This window comes from Taeniopygia guttata, chromosome 2 (assembly GCF_048771995.1).
Source record: "Taeniopygia guttata chromosome 2, bTaeGut7.mat, whole genome shotgun sequence".
Taxonomy (NCBI): Eukaryota; Metazoa; Chordata; class Aves; order Passeriformes; family Estrildidae; genus Taeniopygia; species Taeniopygia guttata.
Genome location: NC_133026.1, coordinates 31704891 through 31727871, shown reverse-complemented (window position 1 = coordinate 31727871; position 22981 = coordinate 31704891). Strand labels below are relative to the sequence as shown.

Sequence of the window (22981 nt, the reverse complement as noted above, 5' to 3'; positions counted from 1 at the left end):
GTAATAGATTGTTTATGTCTCGTACCTGGCTATAGCCAGAAATGGAACCTTGGGAATTCTAATAAGAAGAGCATATCTTGCAGGACTTCCAGTCCACCTGCCTTCTGTAATAAGTCTCTGGATTTTGCTAAGCTAAACCTGAACCATTTGTGATTGGCTCATGGATAATGAAAAAATAACCATTTGTGACCAGGCCTTGTTTCAAAAACATAGTTTTAAATAATTTACAGTTCATTTATATTTAAATTGTTTTTATATCCCTAATGGTGTTGTCACTGTCTTCCAGCAAGAGCTGATATACTTCACGTTCAGCAGACAGGGCAGTGCTGAAAACACTGAGAATCTCAGTCTTCTGCTTCAGAGATGCAATGAGGTCCAGCTTTGGGTTGCCACCGAGATACTCCTCTGTAGCCAGCTCTGCAAACGTGTGCAGCTAGTGAAAAAGTTCATCAAGATTGCTGCCCAGTAAGTTGCTGTCATTGCAACAGAAATCCTTGAATTCACATGATTTGTTTGGCAAGAAATAGGTACAGAAGCAAGGAAAGAAAACTAATTTGTTATCCTGTGTTTTGATAGTGTAGTAAGTGTACCTGAATAAAACAGTCCGTAGATAACAGCAGCAGAGCCTGGTCAAAACATTACTGGCATTTATTCTATGTCTTGCAACAGAATACAAATATATACTATATACAGAGATTTCTTTTCTCTGTAATCACTCTTTGTCTTATTAACCAAGGAAATGGAGCAATTTAAATATGTGCAGTCATGCTCCTCACCTCTCTCTCCACTTGGTCTTCTGCAATATTCGAATACGCATGTTCATGGAAAATGTATAAATTGTTCCCTTCATCGGCTGGGCTGATTTAATTTGCAAGGCACTTACATACAAAGGACTGCTCTCTGCTGAAGCAGTGCCTTTAGAGAAATTAATTCTTCTAATCTAATCTAGTGTAACTCATAAATGTGATCCAATTTAGTTTGCAAGTTGTGTGGTATCCAGTAATATGTTCATTTTCTGCCATATCAATGACCACAAAATGTTTGGTTCCATGTGCCTTGCTTGCACCATTGCAGCATTAATTTGCATCCCAGAAAAGTTTTCTGTCAGTCCTACATGAATAAGAATATATTTGTTACCAGACTAAAGTGTTGCTCTATTTTCATTGATCCCATTCTGTTAAGTGAAAAGCCAAAGTTACGGAGACTAAATACAGTTGTCAGTAAACAGTAGATAGGCTCTCCCCATGTATTGCAGAAGCATCCATCACTGGAGAATGTAGTTGATGAAATAAGAGCGTGTGGAGCTTTCATGACATTTTTTTTCATCATAAAAGCTGCTTTCTAAATGAACAACCACTGTATCTCATCAGTTCTGGAAGAGTTGATGAGAGAAGAACAATTAAGATGGAAGGGTGGTGTGCTAAACACATCATGAGACAAGCCAAGCAGCCCTCCTGTTTTGTTTATGACTTAGGTGGAGAGGTAGGGAACTGTGAACAGCTCTGGCTGCTCCCTGTTTTCTGCTCACAGATTCAGCCAGGAATCTGTCTGGTCAGGAAGCCACCAGGACTCAGATTTCATGTTCATCATCTGTGTGCTTTGGTGTTGAGGAACACATTTTGTGCAAGTGTGTCAGTACGAAAAAGGGAGACAGAGTTTTTGAAAAACAAATCCATATGCTTCTGTTGATGAGTAGTCTAAAAGAGAAGACAAGTTCAATAAACAAAATTAATTGGTATGTTATTAGAAAAAAACATCCTGGGGAGCTAAAGAAACAAGTCAATGTAAGGATAGAAGAAACAGATTACAACAGCAGCCTTTTGGCTCCCCCAGCAAGCAGTGGCTGGCTGTGAGAGACGTCCCTTCTCTCCACAGCTTGCTGTGAGGAGTGGGCCCACCCAACAGACCATTTCTGCAGGCTGCGCTGGACACCTTCCTTTGGGAGCTGCCTGGCTTTAATGATAAAAAGAATGTAAGCAACAAAGTTAGGATTAACTTGAAGACAGCTGAAGTGAAGTGAGAAATACACAATCTCAAGATAGTACACAGTGATAAAGGCAGGCTTTATAAAACTTGTAACAAGTTCTGGCCATTTTCCAGGCTAAGGCCTTGGCATGTACTTTTCCCTGATGATAAATCCCAGTGAACCCAGTGGATTAATTCATACTTTAAATTGCCTTAAAAGAGGATTCACACTCTCACAAACAAATGCACCCATGTATTTGTATGGTCTGCAAAAATCTGTAAGAGACAGGGCAATATTTTTGTTTTAATAGGACTCGGTATTTCAGGATTTCAAGTTTCCTAATGGATTAGAAATAAGCATAGTCTGATTGCATACAGTAAAATGTCAAAAAATAGAGGTATCGAGCAAATTCCAATGGAACCTGTACTGGAACCAGTACTAGCTGCAACTGGTTTATAGGCAAATGTAAATTGAACACTAACCAGATTTACAGACAACAGAAATGATGAGGATTGCCAATGCATTGGAGGATAGATGGAAAAGAAAATTATCTAAGGAGTCTAGTGGCATGTGCAAACAACAGTAGGATAAGATTTAATTTAGATAGATGCCAAGTAATTCAGCTACAGAATGCTAATACTGAGCTGAAGAAATAAATGCATGATTGTAAAGAGCAGCACTGTGACAGAGGTCCTTGGGTGATAATAGATGACAAATTAAAAGAAAGGACAAAATGTGATGTTGTTCCAAATAAATAATTTGCTGTTTGTTTTATGCTTGCATAAGAACATAGAACAGTAATTATATTTCTTCTTCCCTCCCCACTGTCTCACTACATGAGAAAGTAGTGAAGGAAATAAGAGTTAAATATGAGTTAAAATAAATTACAAAGAATTCAATGAAAAATAATAACAATATGGAAAAGCAAATTGCAGGCCTCAGCTACAAAGAGAAATTGAAGGAACCTATGTTGTACAATATATAGAAAAGATCAAAAAGAGGATGAAAATATTTATTATACAACAGAATAGAGGTCAAGGAATTATTCTGTGTGGTAAAAGACAGCTGGGAGTAACTTGAACATTGAAAAGGGAAAATTACTTTTGACAGCAAAGGGAAAAAATTAACCTGCCAACAACAGGGTTGATGAGACAGTAGAACGTTTTCTAAAAAACTTCTTAGAGACCCCATCACCTAGACTGCAGGTGGTTATGAGGGGACATTTAATGAGTTCATTATGTGGAAGATGATTGTATGTTAGTGCTGAGGGTTGAAATGAGACTCAGTAACCTAGGATACGTGTGCATTCCATTTATCACTGATTCTGAGTACAAAAAAATCATATTTTTATTCCTCAGCTGTAAAGCCCAAAGAAATCTGAATTCATTCTTTGCAATTGTTATGGGTCTCAACACTGCATCTGTCAGCCGGCTGTCTCAGACCTGGGAGGTAAGACACATCTTTATATCTTTCACACACTGTCATAACCGTTTTGCACAAAGGCTGTATACTGGCGAATTACCTTTTTCTTTTTGATTATTATTTTTTCATGCTGAAATCAAACATGGAGGGAGTGTTGGTGAAGAAAATTCTTTGTTACTTGAAACCTTAGATATGCAGGTATTAAAAAAAAACCTAAATGTGTCTTTCCAGAGTTTTAAATAAGAACAAAGCATGGAGATCTTATCCCCTTAAAACAAAATAAATTATTCTAGCATTTTAAGTAGATGTTAGAATGGAAAGTCTTACAAAGGTGGCTCCAAACAAGCAATACCTTATTATGGAATAATTTCATTAAGAGGCCAAAACAACAAAGTAGAAATAAACCTTCTCTAGTTGTCTTTCATAGTTTTTTTTTTTTTTTTCCAGCTGCTCGTCTTTAACAACAAAGATAGGAAATGAGCCATGAATAAGGTGGATACTGGAGAACAGAGATTATTTGCTTTAAAAGCTACTGGTTGCTACACAGAGCATGAGTGCATTTAAAGGAGGGTCCCACTAGGATCTGTATTTATGTTGTGCATTTTTTGTTCCCATCCAAATCGCATCCATATTGAGTTGCAGTATCTGCAAGTTTACTGTTGTATCTCCTGATGAACCAAATACAGGGGAAGGAGTAATTGAGTAGGGTGGGTTGAAGCTGTGTGTGCAGTACTCCAGAAATATCAATCTGTAATACAGAGTGACAGAGAAGGGCTGTGATCTCCTGCCTTGGAGATACGCTTGAGCACCAGCAGCTGGGACCAAAGGCCCATTAGAGACTTACAAACCTGTCTGACACTGTCCAGAGCAAAGTCTCCCCCCTTTGCTGAAAGCCATGCGTATGGAAACATCACTTGTACGTCTGGGGCTTTGACACACAGAGGAACAAGGACAGTGGCTGTTTACAGGGACTGAGGCAAGGAAGAGCTGACTTAAATAAGATATAAAGTTTTAGAGAAACTACATACCTGAGGATGATGATACAGAAACCCCTTGCCTCTGATCTCTCTAAAACACCTCTCTGGGGAACATTTGCTGTGGCCTCCTCCTAAGCTGCCTTCATTCCATTTCTCTGGGCTTTGGTAGGAGAGTGGAAGAGATCAAGTATCATCTCAAAGGCAATGATAAAGATCTCTCCTGCACAGAGACACGCAGAACTCTGCTCTGTGCTGAGGCCTCTGGAGATCATGTGCTGCTGGTGGACTTCTCTCAGGAAGAGCAGAATATGTTGCTTGTCAGAACAAAGAGTGCATCTGCATATGTACCACTGTAAATATGTCACGTTTCTGTGTGTAAAATATTTATCAAGTCACATCCTTTCTTTTTTTTTATTTGTAAAACATTATTGCACTGGAAGTTTCAGAAGCAGAAGGTTGTTTGCATTAGTAATGTGACTTCTAGAAAGTAGTGCGATGTTTTTAAATTAATTATAATTACTTACACATGTAAATGAAACAACCTGAATTTAAGCAGCCATTTAGACTAAATCATATTGGCTCTGCACTTGATTTCTTAAACAAGTAGTGTGCTCTCAAGCATATTCTACATTTTTTCCTACAGTATCCAGTGTTTTAATGAGCCTCACTTTCCCTGATTTAAGATAGAAAAAAACATGCAATTGCAGTTCCATGTTCAATCATTTTAGCATTTTAATAATGCACATCCACTTAATCTAATTGTTCTAAATCTCTTTTCTCTTGGTGATGTCACTGGCTGTCAGGATCTAAGGACAAAGACAAGACAGGATTTGTGCTAAGAGGGTATCTCTTTTACTAGACTAGCTACTATAGCTGGAAAAAATAGGCAGGCTTTAAGGTCCACACAGCATTCTTCAAGTCTGAAATACTAGCATGAAAATTTAAAATGCAAACCATTGCTTTGAGTATAGTGATGTGAATCCATTAAAGCATCTTAGAGACAAAGAAAGTGGATTCTTGGGGACTAAAGCAGGTGTTGGCAGGAGGGGCAATACAGTAGTTTGTGCCTGGGCTCCCTTAGAAAGTGTTTTATGCACCTCTCTGTGGCATTAGGAGCAGATACCAGAGACAGAGTAATCAGTTTATTAGGGAAATGTCTCACTTTGGCACCAGTATGTGGCAGTGTTAACCCTATCAGCACTGGCATGATGTATAAAACAGCAGTGAGTGGGACATCTGTTAATTTCTAGAACCCCTATCCTGGGGCAGATTGATTACAACAAATGATTTAACATGGATATGATCAGTTTCTGAATTCTCAGCCTGTATTACTGCATCTAGCTTGATATGGATGTTTAGTCATAGAAGCTGGGGAAGAAAGTAAACCCAGCTGCTGACAAGCAGTTTCCATAAAAGAAGGATGCAGGTCCCCAAGACAAGGCTGCAGGGCCCAGTTCCTTGCTGGCACTTCACTGAACATGGTCCGTAATTAGAGCCCTGGGAGCTGAGGAGCCGGGGTGAAGTGCGTGTTGGTGCTTTCAGTACTTCACCCAGAGCAGTCTCAAGGAAAGAAATTCTTCAGCATTTTTCTGCCTAAATCAAATTTTTTTTTTCCTTTCCCTCTCTGTTTTCCACACTTCAGAAAATTCCTGGGAAGTTCAAGAAACTTTTCACTGAACTTGAAAGTTTGACGGTAAGTATGGTGTTGACAGCAGAAGAACATTACTAGTTTTACCTGCCTTCCTTCTTCCTTATTTATTTGGAGTCTGCCTGTTATTTTCTGGAGTTGGACTTGTCATGTCAGATCCGTAATTTGCTGAACCAGAGCTCTGAGGTGGTCTGCAAACATGAAATGGAAAGAGGCTCTGTTCCTTACAGAGGGAGGAAGGACAGAGAGAGGCAAATGTAGTTTCACCAGCATCAGTTTGGGAGCTGTTCTTTTTCCCTGGTAGCTAATCAACCTTTATCTGAAGCAATATGCTGCAGATCAGGAGAAAAAAAGACCAGCTCAAATTGTAAAAAAAACAAATGTCAAAATCTGAGGCTTGAGGATCTTTGTCAGCATTATCAAAGCGGAATAAACAAATGTTTCCTCTGGCTGTCATGGAAGTGGGTGCATGGTAGGATCAGTGCCTGGCACAGGAAACAGGAGATACAGCCTTTACCAGCTGTCATGCTTCTGTACTTGGAGTTCTTTATAAATGAATGTGTTTTAAAGATTCTGTGTGAGCTGGTTTACATTGGAAATTGAGATGACTTTTTGAACTGCCTACGTAATGCCACTGAAACATACTACCTTATTTTCTTTGAAAGTCTCCAGCATGCTCTATGGATCTTAAAGCAGTTTTTGTTGGGATTTTTTGTTGCTGTTTGGTGATGTTTGTTTTGGTTTTTTTAAAGAAGTTAATCAGCAATACATTCAGGATGTGTTTTGTGCTATACAGTAAGAGATTTTGCTAGTAGAAATTTGTAGGGAAATTATACAGCAGTCCAAGTGAATCTATTCTGCAGTTTCCTCTCAATTTAGCACTGCTTCATCTAAAGGAACATAATTGCTTTTGTTCCTTTCACTGTTTATGTTCCTGTTCAGTTTATCATGTCAGCTAGCTTAGAAAACCTTTAGCTACCTTGCATCCCAAAGAAACCTTTTATATCTAAACCATGTTCAGATCATATGCCTGTAATGGATTTAGAATTGCTCTTTTTATAGCCTATTGATTTTTCTGTCTATTACTCAAATGGTTTTGTAGGATCCTTCTCTGAATCACAAAGCTTACAGAGATGCATTCAAGAAAATGAAATCTCCGAAAATCCCCTTCATGCCCTTACTTCTGAAAGGTAATGTTAAATTTTGGCTGCTCTTCACTGTTGTTAATTAAAATAAGTGTAAGGTGATTTTTCCTTCAGATGCTCTTATGATGAGTATGTGACAGATACAGTGGTATTGACAACGTAGCACTTGGTCTGGATAATAAACAACTTCTTTTAAGACAGTGGGAAGATCCCAATTTTCACACAGGTCTTAAAACTGCATACTGTCCTGTTAAGTGTTGATAGAGCTGTGTGCTTTTGCTTTGGCCACATCCTCTTCAGCAGAGAAGTGTGACCCTGCAGGGCCCTGAACCAGTGGCCACAGTCATACTGCTGCTCTGAGATGCCCGTGGGGAGATGCCTCCCTGCTTTGCTGGGATGAACCTGCCCTGGTGCCACCTGCAAGGAGAACCTGCCCTCTCTGTCTGTTCTTAGAGGAGGGGATTTCCAAGTCTTTTATAAGTCTGAAAGAGATAAATAAAATCTTACTATCTAAAATAATTTTTTTTAAAAAGCATCGTAAAATAAAGTACATGTACTTGCTAATGCAGTGAGCTGGGCAGCTAATAAAGTGGCAAGTATTTAAAATATTCCATTGTCTTGGAGTCATTAATTATTAATTGCCTAGTCTTTGAACATGGCAAGTTCATTTATTTATTCCTGTATTCTGAAAGTGTTCTCTTTAGGCTGTTTATTCCAACCTGCTGCTGTGAAATGTATGAAAGCAGTTCTCCAGATAAGTTGGTGACAGTTTGGGAGCCACCAGACACATTTCCCCTCTTTGCACACATCAAAGGAGTTTGCATTAATTCAGATGGATACAATTATCAAGGCTTCAAAATTAAAGTGTTCTGGAGTATGTCTTCCTGTAAACAAAGGCAGCAGACATAAGTCACTTGTAGCAATGATGTTTGCACTGCATTACAATATGGTATATAAGAACATGTACCTAGACAGCATTTGTATCTTTAACTTGTGTTGGAGATAGCAAGAAGACTTTGAAATTAATGCAGTCCTTCAATAAAGTGGTCCATAAGGAGATGTTGCCAAGGTTGGTAATTCCCAAAGTATTGCACAGTGCAATGGAATTTATTGCGTATCAAGCGTATTTGTATTAAGGTCATTTCCAAGACAGGAAAAAATAGGAATGGGTAACATAGAAATCATTAATAGCTCAGCAAATTGCTGTATTTCATCACAATAGGAACAAAAGTAGTTTCAATTTAAAAAATGAAAAATCTTAAATTATGAAAAATAACTTCAGAGTGTCCTGTTAAAAGTTAATTAAATTTAAATGCAGAGCTCTCACGGCACACAGACACAGCTTTTGAAAATCAGGCAGATTTTTCAAATGTGTAATAAAATACTGTGATATACCCTTATAACCTAGTTCAGATGCAATTTTCTGCTCCACTGAATTTATCTAGACTCTTAGTTGTTGGCTGCAAAGCAAATTTCTGTTCCTTCTGCCCTCAGAGATGCACACATTGCTGTCAATGACTTAAAAAGCTGTGTGGAAATTTCTGCTTCCAGTATAGGTTTTTCATTAGAAATGATGGACAGTTTTTAACTGCATTGATATAGACACAAGTACTGCCTGTGTCCTGAAGTCGTGTCCTTTCTGAGTCCCTTTCCCTGGGTGCCCAAAGCAGCCCAGCAGAGGAGGTGCAGAGGGTCGTGCTCCCTCCTTTCCCTCTGCTTTTTAGGATGCAGCCCAGCAGCAGGAGAGGTGCTGGAGTTTTTGGCAGCATGTGCTGTGCTTTCTGCACGTCCATGCTGGCATCCTGCCTGTCCCAGCCCATCCACCCTAGGGGCACAGGAGCTCTCCATCACCCCCATGAGAGTCCCAGCCCCGGGTTTCCAGCAGCATTTGAAGCCGTTTAGCATTTCAATTCCAAGCAATTACAAAATGCCCCTCAGGCACAGAGTGAGCCATTGAAACCCAAGGAAATAAATCAGGTTGGCTGTTTCCAGGGAGGGTGAAGGTAGGGGTGGATGGGGGGTGGTGTGTGACAAAGCTACTCTGCAGGTTTCCACTCCTAAAATCCCCCAAAACCATGGGGTCCATATGGGTATCAGAGGGAATCCTAGAGGTGAGGACAGGAGAAATGCTGAGGGGCACAGATGGACTGCTGGGCTGGGGGCTGACACCTCTGCTGAGAGGGACACTTGTCCCATTTACTGTGTGCCGTTCTCCCACTGGCACATGTAGCTGTGACTTTTCAGGAGTAATGGTATTAGAGTGCCATCTCATTCCTTTAGTATTTTCTCCTCGTGGATCTCCTGGGTACCCTCACATGTGGGAGAGAGCTGCTGGGGGCATGGCTGTGGTGCTCCTGCCAGTGCCTTCTGTACCCTGGAGGGTGCACTGCTGAAGTCCACTCCCACTGTTGAGGCTTCCACTCCCACAGGGAATGTATTCATATTCTTGGTACTTTGTGTTCAAGATAGGTCTCACTTCTGACCTAATACATATTAGAAAAACAGAGAAAATGGCCTTGAGCTACACTTTTAATTGTAATCTTAACTTGGCAACATTTATTTTGCTTGAGATTCCCTCCCTCCAGTTCATTACACTGTGTTCAGCTCTCTTCCTGGAGCCAAATATAGACCTTTTCCTTTTCCTCTGACCTTTTTGTTGCCTTTGCAAATTCCCTTCAACAACACTACATAAAAATGTTTCTCCCTAGGCATGATGCTTATTTCAAGGCTTTGTACTTTTGTGTCTTGTGTTTAACCTCTCTGGCTGTCCAGAGAGGGCTGTAGCCCTTGTCTTTGGGGAGGACTTTGTCCTTTGTCCCGCAGAGGGAGATGAAGGGGTGTCAGAGCCAGCTCCAGCATCTGGTAGCTCTGCCCCTGTGGAGCTCCGGGCTCAGGGACAGACCTGTCCCAGCCTGGGCCATGCAGGGCCACCCCTCTGGATGCCCTCCCCTGCTCCCAGCCATCTTCTACCATCTTCCCAGAAGATCAGGTTTAATAAGAAATCCTTGCCCCCACTTAAAAATACTCTCCTTAACAATGTGTAAATGTAAATGTTGTTATCTAATAATCTCTGCATGTCATCATTAGGCCAGGCTTTTATTTCACTGTTAAAAGATACTGTGTCAATCCTTAATGGGCTACTTCCTTTGTTTTTCTGGGGTTTTGTTTGTTTTAGTTTTTGTTGGTGTTTACTAATATTATTTATTTACATTAACAAAGAGGTTGTTAATAATAATTGGTTTTGGGTTTTTTTCCAGATGTAACGTTCATCCATGAAGGAAATAAAACGTTTCTGGATAACCTTGTTAATTTTGAAAAGCTGGTAAGCTAATTTTATCCTTCCTGTTTTTCAAAACATTCATGTTCTCTTCTCCCCTTTGCTTTCTTTATCTTGTAAGACTGTAAGGCTTTTTTCTGGCTGAACCAGGAGGAAATAAACAGGGGTAGACAAGAGCAAGCAGGATGAAACAGCCAAGTTTCTTTCCCCTGCCCTTTTCCTTTGCTCCTCTCTTTTCTCATTCCTTCCTCCTCTACTTCTGTGTAAAATGGCTAAACCAACAATGACCATCATCACTGCAACACAGTCCACTTTTCAGTTATACTCGGTGAGATCAATCCCTTTGCACCACCTCGTGGGCTGCTTGTATGAATAAAGTTCTCCTGCTTCAGCTTTCTCTGAATTATGTTTCCTTTTTTTTTTTTTTTTTTTTTTTTTTTTTTCCCTCAAGTTTTCTTTAGTTTTTCACTTAAGGAAAGATTTCTCTAGTTTATCACCCGGCAATAGTAGTGTAATTTTAGTGACCTTAAATGAAAGTTCAACTTTTTGATCTATATTAAATGAGGAAGAAAATAATGCCTGAAATATGAATTAAACTGACTGTAAATATCACTATTGTAGCTTTTATGCATAAGGGCACTTGATGATGTGTTTTTGGCCCCATTCACTCTAGGCATCATATGACATCTACTCTGGCATGGTATTACTGAGAGAGGTTTGATTTGCCTAATTTGTGTTGGTTTTTGGTGGTTTGTTTGGCTTTTGTTGTTGCTTTTTGGTTGGTTTTGTTCAGTTTGGGGGGTTTTCTTTGGTAACATTTTCATGAGATCACTTGGTCTGTTCAACCTAGAGAAGAGCTCATTGCAGTCTAGAACCTCCTTGTGAGGGGAAAAGGAGGGGCAGGCACTGATGTCTTCTCTGTGGTGGCCAGTGACAGGACTCGAGGGAATGGCCTGAAGTTGTGTCAGGAGAGGTTTAGGTTGGATATCAGGGAAAGGTTCTTCACCCAGTGGGTGACTGGGTGGTTGGGCACTGGGATGGGCTCCCACACAGAAGTGGTCACAGCACTAAGCCTGACAGAGTTCAAGAAGAGTTTGGACAATGCTCTCAGGCATGTGGTGTGATTCATGGGGATGGTGCTGTGCAGGGTCAGGAACTGGACTCAATGATCCTTGTGGATTCCTTCCAGCTTGGCTTATTCTGTGATTCTATGGCACTAAAAACCAAAGTCTGTATGGTGGAGTAGAGAAGCTTGAATTTTTTTTTTTTTTGGGTTTTTTTTTGTTTGTTTTTTTTTTGTTTTTTTTGTTGGCCTGTAGTATTTGACCAAGAAACCAAAATGTTCTTTGCAATTGTCCAGGTGTGCCATGGAACTCTTATTCCAGACGGCTGTGGTTGGTGAATTATGCCCAGCTATTTTCTCCATGAGTTTACAATTGTTTGGAAATGAACGCACAATCGTGGAGTTATTAATGAACCCGATGTTGAACTTATTTTCAGAATCTATCATAATACACGTTGTCTTTTCAACTTGCAAGCAGATGTAGACTCTGACTTTTGAACCTGAGCTCCTTTTTTTTTGTGTTTTCTATTTGATTTCTGTACCTTTTCTTGTTGCAGAGTTTGCAAGAATACTGATTTGCATGTAATGAAAGGTTTTCTTGTTCCAAGTCCATTAACTGTTTGACCTTTAGGTGTTTTCATAAAACTCATTAGCATGTTCTTCTTCATTGCCTCTTGGAAGTACATCCAATTAACATGTAAATTAAACTAACCCTCGATGCACCATAATTGTTATTAAAATCCCTCCTCTGGCCCATATATTTATTTAGTGAATATGTAGGATCTAAGTCTTGTCCAGTCTTAGCAGGCTGTGTTTATTTGTTTGTTTGTTGTGTAATCGTGTAAATGCTTAATGCATGCTGGGCTTCCTGGATAAGAATCCCTTTCCTTTCTGTCTCCATTGTGTCTCCAGAGGCAGTGGGAGCTTTGCTAATTGACTTCAGTGAGCCAGGATCTCACCTTTTCCATTCAAATGGATAATGGGCATTTTAAGTGGCAAGGGGGGAGAGGCTGAGGTGATGGTTGAGGGGTGAGGGTTGTTCAGATTGACACTTCCTCCAAATTATCATTCAGATCACAGCTCTCAGAAACATGCTGTCTCATGCAGCCCTGTGCATATGAATGCAGGCAATAGTGCAAGCTTAGGAAGTGGGAGCTAAAGAGAGATTTAAATATCACTGTAGTGGAAACTCGGGCTGCACACTGGTATTACCCTGGCTCAGTTGGATTTAGTCAATGGCCATGAACTCACAAGATAAATTACACGTGATCACGTATTCATCAGTCCGTGTTTCTTTTCTAATTATAAGGGCTTTGTCCTGAATAGCAATGTCCTCCTTGGTGTTCTGAGCTGAACACTGAAGTGCTGAGCACTTTCTGGCCTTTGCTGAGGAAAATTAGGATTGACATTGACTCCTGCTCGATTTGGATCAAGCCACTGAACCTCACCTGCAAATTTGCTGTTGCAGAAAAAGAAGAAAAGAATTATTCTACCATAGCAGATTACTGCTTTGGGGAAGGAACTTACTGTCGTAAATGACTAGAATTTCCACTTATGAATTTCAAAGCAAAGATGGTTTCTTGTGTCTCCATTTGGATCGCTATTTGGAAATACTTCATTTCTGCATTAAACATCTCACCTGAAGGAGGACTTGTCAGTCTGAACCATTATTTTTTCCAACTATATTAGTTTCTTTTATTTAAGATCTTTCTCCATAAAATCCATGATTCTTTTATATTCTTAGAACTCAGCAATCCTACCATGACTGGGTTTGATTTGACATGAAATTATAGCAGTGAATACAAAGTTAATTCAAAATGTAAAGAAAGAAATTTGCAAGGAGAAGAAAAAGAAGTGATCTTTTGTCTCAGGAATTTTACCTAGCTTGAGCAAAGGTGAAGGGGTTGCAGTGGTTTATTTAACTGCATTTTTTGTAAAATCTAGTCTGTTATAGTGTTAGATCAATATTTAGTATCATACCTACTCCTTCAATTAAATCTGGAGGAATAAATGGAAATACAGCCTTACATGGTCTCATCTCAAGGAATTTCTTTGGTATTTTCTTAGCTATTTCACTAAAATGCGGCTACTTCAGGTTTTTCTCTCCAGCCTTCAGCTATGTCCTGGCAATGATACGTCTTAGCCACACTCCAGCAAACGCTATTACAGGTCAATGGCCATTACCATTTTCAATAACACCTGCTTACCTAGAGCCTTCAGCTGTGAGGACTGTGTACATGCAGCTGTGGGTTAACCCACACCCCCAAATATCTGTGCAACCCCAAGCCTGAGGCTCTGCTGTCCTCAGTGAAAGGAGTACTAATGATCCTGGGTAGCTGGTAGGCCGAAAAGCCACAAGAAATGTGTGTTACTTATCAGACTAACAAGTATGCAAGCACTTGCTTTAAGCAGTGGGAAGATAGCATTTGCTATGCAGATACATTTGCTGACTTTTTGCATTACTTTTGGGTCCCAGAGAATTGAAACCAGAGAGCAATTCATAACTAGGATACTAAAGCCAGAGGATTTGCAATTCTGCTTTAAATGTTGCACAAAGAGGTTCTTCCCTTACCAGAGCATTACCTAGGGAAGTCAGTCTTGGGATGAACCCTCACAGTGACTGACTGCAAAGGAGAGACAGCAAAGAGTTGCATGTATGATGTATGGCTCTCTCCGACTTCTAAAATCCAAATGCAGAGAGTGTTGGCTGGGAAACATCACAGTAGGAGCACTGGTAGAAGTTTTAGTACTGCCAGTGCTCACATTATTGATTGTGAAATCTAGATCATCTCATTAGAACTTCATTTTAATCAGTGCAAGGACATCAGCACAAGAGATTGAGTAATTTCATGGCAAATGAAGCACAGCGGGTAACAAGAAAAAATATTTTGATTTACTGATGAAAGAAATAGGAAGTTTCCATTAAATGTGCTCTCATGATAAGCTTTTCTGTGGAGGAGCCTTGTAAGCCACTCCCAGGATGTTGAGAGATGAGCTTTTCTGTATCATTCTGGTCTTAAACATACTCTGCTCAAGACAGCTAATCCTTTCCACCTCTAATAATTTTTGATGGAGATATAAAGTGAGCATCAGCTGTTTCCATGAGCTTTCAGATCATTCCTGCTAGGTGCAGTTTGCTTCTTTAACTTACTAGATTTGATGAGAAATTGCCTCAGAAACAGTAAAATTTTTTAAAAGTAATGGCTTAAGAACTTTATGGGTAGTATCTAGTGAAAATAAGCTCCCTCTACTGATTTGTAGTGAATAATCCCAGTTTTTGTGTAAATTGATGACCTGAGCCTGAATGAGAAACTGAATTTAAACCTTTTGCTTCCTCCGCTTAATGTAAGTGAACATCCAATATCTCTGTAAGCACCAGCTTTTGTTAAAAGGATACCAACAGGACAGCTTTACTTGGTGCCTAGGTGTGGAGATGTCAGGGTGCTTGCTCTGCAGCATCTGGGCTGTGGGCTCTTTTCTTTTGTGCTGGTTAGGCTGCAGAGAGCTGCGGGGCTGATGTTGGTGCCTGAGTGTGGTAGGCAGTACACAAGTGTGCACTTAGGGGTGTAGTCTGTGCCACAGAGAGGATTACAGTCCAATGATGCAAATGTGGAGACAGAAGGAGAGGCTGCAGGCTACACAGTACCTTAGATAATGCACTAAAGCTGGGTTGAACCCCAAAGCACTCACCCAGTCCAAAAGCCTTCCTTGCTGTAGGCTTTCAGTTTAATAAAAGTTACTGGAAGAAAAATGAGCAATTTGAAAAGTTTGGTTATTTTTCACTTGCCATGGGTTCTTAGCGAGTTGTTCTCATTTAATCTGTGTGATATCAATAAGACATCTAGACTAACCCTGTTTCATCAAATGGTTTCATCACTGAGATAAAGAACAAAGTTTCTCCTGCTGTCTTCATTTTCTACCTTAGCACAGTTGCTTGTTGTTGTTCAGTGTAGGACAAGGAGATTTTCCAGGCTTTTCTAATGACAGAATCTGTCCCAGGTCTTTGCACTGATTATTATTTTGTCTTTGCAGCACATGATTGCAGATACTGTTCGGTCATTGAGACATTGCAGAAATAACCAATTTGGTAAGTAGACAAAATTTCCTACTTATTTTGCCTTTGTACATCCTTGAGGGTTTGTTGAGTTTTTGGTTTGTTTTTTTCCCACCCGTTTTCTTTCCAATTGCTCAGATTTACTACAGAATGTCGTCAAAAACTGTTCAACTAATGGGCAAGAGAAGGCATCATTTTTGGAAGGTCAACACAGCAAAAACCACAGTTGAAGGAAGTGTTAGTTTACAAAATGTTTCTAGGAACAGCTTCCAAATTTTAGTAAATTACTTTCCTGCAAAAATTGCCATCTCTTCAAAATCCTGTGTAAGATCTGTGCCAGCTACACTTAGTAATGGAGGCCTCTGGTGAATGCTGCTGTTTCTGCCTTTCCCAGCTATAAATGAGTTAGCTCAGTCTCCTGCCAGTCTGAGTGTTTTGGTAAGGAATTCACAGCTGCCTTGGCTTCCAGCAGCTAAAAGATGGTGCTCATCCCCACAGCTTTTCACTCAGCTCTTCACCAAGAGCAATTGTTTGTTTATATGGGCTTCCTGAGGACATTTCACAAAACTGTAGAAATCTTGAAGGTATGAGGATCCTGTGGGTTTCCTGAAAATGGTTGAGTAGGGAGAAATGAGGGGGTCGTTTCCTCTTCTAGGGGAAGCTGCAAATATAGCTGTGCCTGCTTTAGACACTGGAGGATCTATGCTGGAGGCAAGGATTGCGAGTGCCTCAGCTGCACAGAGGACTTTTTTTTGCTTGCTTTTTTTAAAAATATGTTTTTTGTTGTTTCCGCCTTATTAGCCACTAGAGAATCCAACCCTAAGGGACCATGCCAGAAAACTTCAGCTCTCTTTGTTCTGCTGCTTACAGAGGAGAAACCTTGCTTTTCTCCTTCTCAGTGTTCTTATTCTCTGCAAAGATGTTAAATACAGGAAGGGGACAGAAGAACTACTTTAGGAAGCAGTTAGTTTTTAAGCCAAACCCACTAAACATGTCATTTATTGAGGCCACAAAAACCTCTTTTTCAAAGAGAAGTTCAGAACTGTGCTGCAGCCTTGGGGAAAATAGAGTTGAATAATAACTTTTTTCCATTGACTTTTCAGCAGCTGTCAGCCTTGACTCCAACAAAAAGAATAATAATCATAATTTTAATTATAAATACGTTACCTTGGGGAATAATAGGTACTTTTAAGAGTTTTGTTAAACATTTGCTCCATAGGATTACCATATATATATACAGTATTACCATTAAACAAAGGCTGCTCAGTATTATGGCTCTTCAGTAATTTTTCTTAAAAAAAAAAAAATATATATATATATATAAACATATGTAAGAGAAGAAGGGGTGGGGAGGAAGGAGCAAGATGTGCCTTCTTTTAATTCAGATGCTGAAGGAAATATTGATTAATCCAAACCACACCTCTCCTCTGTAAACTAAAATGTCTCCTATTTGGCATTATGAAAAGTAACATTGTTTCCTTTCAGTGATGTGAGGGGTTTTGCACTTTGCCTGCACATCTTTCATCTCGTTTTTGCCCTTTTTATTTTTCCAAGTGATTTTTTAAGTCTTGCAGCATAAATCCAAGGTTAATACCCGAGATTTAACATATAATCTGGTAGTTTGAAGTAGGCAATTGTTATTTCATTTTAGCACAGACTTGATTTATTGTGAAGGTAGCAGTTAAAAAGCAGCTTATACAGACATCCCTGTAGGCACTTTTTTTTCCCCTAAAATTCATTTAGGCATGAAATGAATTCACTGAATATTTATTGAGACTTTATGGACAGTTTCATTTTCTAGTGGGCTTATTTTGCTCTCAGGAATGTGAATCTTTCTACTGCATCAATTCCCAGATTGGCCTAAGAGCAGCAGGCGTCTCACTGTAGGAAGAAATTCAAACAAAACTAAGCAAGAAATATTATTATTGTTTATGAACTGTACAATGTATATTAAGCTTGCAAGCCAAAGTGTTTCTGGATTAGAAACTGGTTAGGTTCCAAGTAAAACTGAAGTGCGTGTTTAAAGGAAATAACATTTATATCCTAAATCTTGAAAACAAATAATAGCATTTCCAAAATGAGGAAGAGCAGCCTGAGAAAACAACATAATTCAAGCTTTTGTCATTTGAGGTGTTAATGAGAAATACAAATGTTTTTCATTATGCTCAGCACAGCTGCTGGGATGCTGTTCCCTCAGAACAAAAAGGTCAGCTCTGTATCCTGACACAAATTTATCACATTATCCTGTTCTCTCCAACACTGCTCAAGTTAGATGGCTGCTCTGCAAGAGCTCTTTGAAACAGCTGCCCAGGAGTCCCATTAGCAGCCCCATGCAGAACTGGCTGCATTCACATCCCGTGTTACCCACTCAGCATCACAGAGATGTCTTCAGAAACAAGATTGGTGATTCCTGGCAACTCGCTCATACAGCTGGAGAGTGTGCAGAAAAGGATGATAATGTAACAAAGGAGAGGGAAGAAGTGTGTGAGTTAAGCTGATAGGTTCAGGGAATTTTGAAGGGTTTTTTTTTCAGTTTATGGTAATATCAAGGACCTGGACACAAGTGGAGCTTTCCAACTTTGCTCGTCTGCCAGAAGTCAGCAATGTTGCTTTCTCTGCCTATCTTGATGGATCTAGAGCTTGGCTTCTTTCTTTTTTCTGTCTCTGCTAGTACCAGCCGTGCTGGATGGTTTCACAGGCAGGGAATTCCACAAGCCCATTTTGAGCATAAAACTTGTAACAGAGAACAACTGCTATTCAGGCCACCCTTCAGTTTGCCTGTTACACATCTAATTCCTCTTGCTGCATAAACTCCCATGAAATGACAGCATGACTTTTGTCTCTGTTACTAGATCAGAAATCAAAAGCCTAACAGATCAAAAGACAGGGGTCTGTCAGAACAGCTTTGAAGAGCTTTTGTATCCATATGCTCTGCTGTCACCTTTCACCAGCTCTGAAGATAATAATCCAGGCCCTGCTGTCTTGTGGACTGTGTTAAAATTCTTAAAAAGTTGCAGGCTGGGTTGCCCACCCCTGCTCAAGGTCCCATTGTCCTGCCAGAGCAGCACAAAGGAAACCTTGAACCACCCTTACAGGGGATGGACTGCCTGTACTGCCAGCAGAACTATATTTTCCTCTTGGGAAGAGTCAGCTTCTTGCTGTCCTCATGTTCCCCTCATTTATGCATGCTGGCTGCCCAGAATTGCCTATTTCTTTTTTTCTTCTCCCCTTTTCTCTATCTAGCTGCTACCTCATTCATTGCACTCAAACAGCAAGTCCTTTGGATTACTGGCTGTCTTTCCCGTGGCTGTCTAGCGCCTGGCAGGTGGCACAGCAGTGACTTTGTGACACAGGACCGAGAAGCAGCAGGCAAGGCACAGCTACCTGATCCATCCCCTTTCTCCTGTCTTGCAGGCAATGAAGTTCCTTCGAAAGAGCATCACGAGCTGAAGCCATACGTGCACCACCTGCATGTCATCGACAACCAGCAAGCTCTGTTTGAGCTCTCTCACAGGATAGAGCCACGAGTGTGAGCGTCCACAGCTTCCTATCACCTTGTAACTGCAGCACTTTGAATTAAGTGAATGTTTATGCCAAGCATGTTGCTTCCCTGTATGAGAACGGTTTACTGAGTTTTATCAGTAGCTCACACAACGTGCGCAGGAAAATCAGGCAAGAGCCAGCAAAGGAGCTGCTCGCAGATCTGCAGGGCAAGCTTGGCACCGTTCCCGCTGCTCCCTGGGACCTGAGGCAGTGGAGCAGTGTCCTTTGAGCTCAGGAGCTTGGTTTCTGTGAAAATATTGTTTGGTCCAGTGTAGCTTTCAATGCAGATTCTGCCAATATTAGAAAGAAAGGAATCATCATGTCACAGCAGCAAAACATTTCAGCAAGCAACATGCCGCAAGGGGGTTGATTCCCAGTTCACCATAGTATGTACCTCACTAATTCAAGGCTGCCAAAGTATTGTTGCCAAAAATAATGTGCAATCTGTGCAGCTCCCATGAGTCCACTGGAGCACAGTATTTGAGATGTGTGAGCAACCTAGAAGAGGAATATAACAAGGCAGTGCAACCAGATGAAACTCAAGAGTATGTTGTGATGTGGAGGTCAGCAGTAAACAGTTCACTCTGTTATGGCTCCTTTAAGAATATGCTTTATAAAACACACTGTAAGAGCCAATCCACTTCTGTTGCAATTTATGGACACAATTGTTTCTATACGGAAAACATGCTGTTTTCTTCCTTTTCAATTATCTCAGAATTAGCACTGGCTCCTGCAGTTAATGTGTTATAAATTATTATAGCAGGAACTTTGTTTTCTGCTTGAATTACTGCCTCTGGTATCTACTCAGAGGCAAATGCCTAGATCTATCTACATTTCTAATTCCCCTCACTAGAAATACCATTTCAAGAAATAAAACTTCACCTAACTTGCACATGCTTCTAGTTTTTAAAGAGCAGAAAGGTGCCCCTTACATGGTACCAGTATAATTACCTGCATACACACCAGGCTCTCGGCATCAGGGTCCCTTTACTGCTTTTGTCCCCTTCACAGCCCTCCCCATGACAATTCTCTTGTAGTTAAAAGTACTGCATCTAGGCCTGTGCTGAGCAGCATTTCTAAAGTAATGTCTACAGCTGACCTGCATCTTGAGCACCACCATCACCTGGTTTCCAGTGCTAAGAAGTTGCCCTGAGATGATCTAGTGAATGCCACAGGTGACGTGCAGAGAGGGTGCTCTTGGCTTGTGTTTGTGCACTGACTCACAGTGATGATCCTTTTACAGAGCAGGGAGGATACATTGCATTGCTTGCCCATCTCTGTTGTATGTTTTCCACATGAGGAAGACTTCCAAGAAAATGCTTCTTTACTAAAATGTGGGAATACTGAAGTAGCATGCTCTTCATAATTGTGTTATCTCTGGTCTAAAGGGATTAAAAAAAAAAACAAATACAAAAAACCAGCTTTAACAAGTAGTCTGTGGGGGGAACCTGTAGAATGCATTCAGTTTTCCCATCTGTGAAATATTGTATAGATCTATTGTAAAGGAAACAGATGTTTCGGAAATGTATTTGCTTGTACTTTGTTATTATCAAATACTATATGATTTTTTTTATGAAAAAAAAATTCTTTTTACCCAGTAAAAAGAAAAAAATAAACTCTTGCTGGCCATGGAGTAAAAATTTCCTATGTTCTTCTGTAGATGTGACTGCATATATTGTAAATAATTCTTTTGTGCAAACAGACCAAAACTGTTCAAATGAATATACTAGCTGTGGTGGGCTCCTTTTTGCAGTGTAAGAACAAAAACCAGATGCAATTTATTGCTTGTGTTTTTGCAGTTCTTCCTAGGGCTACAGCACTTAGAATTCCCAACATAGCTGCATTACCTGGATGCTTTCCTGGGTTTTGAGCTCCCTCTTGTGAATTATTCTTTTTTTACTGTGGCATTATTTTTAGGAACCTGTATGTAGATCAGCCTGCATGCTTCAGCTTGTGTGGTGTAACACTCTAGTCCACAAAGTTGTTCTGGAAATCTGTGGGAGAGGGAGCATTCAGAGGTATTCAGGGTGAGAAGGTGGGGCGGTTTCTCAGTTCACTGCATTTAACTCTGATAGTTTTGGTGGCTACCGTGGTTGAAGCAGCAGCTGTGTTGGGGAAGAATAAAAGGCAAGGAAAGGAAAAGGAAAAAAAAAGGAAAAAAAAGAAAAAAAAAAAAGAATAAGAAAGATGACTCTGTGCCTAGGGTTTGATTTGAAAGCCTGATAGACCTACCTGGAACACTCCTCACTCTGCCAACTCAAAATGAAGTAAAGTGATGGGTTAACTCATACCAATAAGCTTTGAGCCAGCAGAGGTGTTGGCTTCCTGCACCTCTGTAATTTCACATTAAATCAGGTGTTGCCTACCACTTGCAGGTGGCATAAAATCAGTCTGAAGGCACACAGCCAGTATTACCCTTGTTATCTCTGCTGTGACTAATTAGACTAGTCACAGCTTTGCAAACTAGTTTTTTTAGTGGCCTGTATAACTTGGATTTAAGTTAGGATCCAACACAGCTGCATCAATTTAATTGAAGAACTGGGCCTTAGAACTGTTACTGTAAAGGAAAAGTAAATAGTCCAAACCTGTAGCTAAAATGCCCAATTTTAAAAAGGTCCTTCTATGTCTTTGTTCCACAGGTAGGAATTGCAGAGCTTTACTGCAGACTGGCAAGCAGTTTGAAGATGTTGAAGTTAGGAGAAAACTAGAAGTGAACCCTGTATTAGGGAAGGGCAACACTATACAGCCTCTCCCAGAGTCCAGCACTGGTGATATTGTGCGATTTTTTACATCCTTCAATAGTGCAATTAGGTTATGTGGTATAAAATCTATAAATTTTGTAAATTCCATTTATCACAATCACATCTGGGGTTAAATACTCTGCATACTCTTTTTTTTAGTACCTAAGAGGAGTAAGACAGAAGAAAGGAAAGAGCTGTGTCACTTTAGCCTCTTTGATGTGTGATTTTATGGCAACAAATTTAGATGTTTCTCTAACACAGCTTTTTGATTCCAACATCATCTTGAATAGCAATAAATTTCTTTCACACAGCAGTGGCAAAAGAAAGGGTATTATCAGAAATAAGACCTGTGCTACTGTAAAATTATGAAGAAAGATGTAAATACTAAACATTTTAGCAGAGTAATATTTATTTGCATAGCCTATTTATTGTCATCTTATACACTGTTAAACACTGGGATGGAGTCAGTGAGCTGAGGTAAGAACACCTGCCTGTTCTCTCTTGAGTGCCATAACAGTGTCAGCTTGCATTAAAAGTAATAAAATAGAAACCCCCAAATCAAGGTATTTACCTGACTTCTCAGGGACTACAGCTGGTAGTTATCCACCATCATGAGACCTGGTATGTATGAGATAATCTGATTTACCAGAATCAATGCTGCCAATGTTTTCCTTTGCATATTTCATGCTTGTTTGCCTCTGTACATATAAGTGTGTCGTGTATTTATGAGCGCTAGTAAGCAATAATTTATATGTCAAAATGGCCAAGCAATACAAGGTTAAAACTTGTAGAAGCAACTGTTATGTTTATCTTGCATTTTCCAGTGTTTTTTAATATTGCTTTTCAAAATATAAAAACTACCTTAATGAAGTCTGGACTCTGTGCCTTTATGCCTGCCATACATACTTATTGTTCCTATGTGGAATATTTTACTTGCAGTCCTTCAGTTCCACAAACCCTCACTGCATTTGTGACATGGATGCAGACTCACACAGAGGCTCAGGAGCCTGACCCCTTTCAGAGCTGCTCATCTGTCTCTGGTCAGTGGTACTTGCTGGTATGAATGTTTCAAAGCAGGAATGATGTTAATGGGGCCTCAGCTGTGCCCTGTCATCACAGCACAGCCAAAGAGAGGCCTCGAGCCG

General features: G+C 40.1%; 1 protein-coding gene across 2 annotated transcripts in view; it reads left to right on the top strand.

Annotated features, from left to right (window-relative positions):
* RAPGEF5 (Rap guanine nucleotide exchange factor 5) overlaps nucleotides 1-22706 on the top strand; it is a 154531-nt gene extending 131825 nt beyond the window's left edge. For both annotated transcript variants that reach the window (XM_030264812.4, XM_072925619.1), the window contains 7 exons: nucleotides 287-465; nucleotides 3325-3415; nucleotides 6008-6058; nucleotides 7116-7203; nucleotides 10416-10480; nucleotides 15531-15585; nucleotides 18967-22706. In XM_030264812.4, coding sequence (XP_030120672.4) covers nucleotides 287-465; nucleotides 3325-3415; nucleotides 6008-6058; nucleotides 7116-7203; nucleotides 10416-10480; nucleotides 15531-15585; nucleotides 18967-19085 — 648 coding nt within the window. In that variant the 3' untranslated portion in view covers nucleotides 19086-22706. The remainder of the gene's footprint in view (nucleotides 1-286; nucleotides 466-3324; nucleotides 3416-6007; nucleotides 6059-7115; nucleotides 7204-10415; nucleotides 10481-15530; nucleotides 15586-18966) is intronic.
* The last annotated feature ends 275 nt before the right edge of the window (nucleotides 22707-22981 follow it).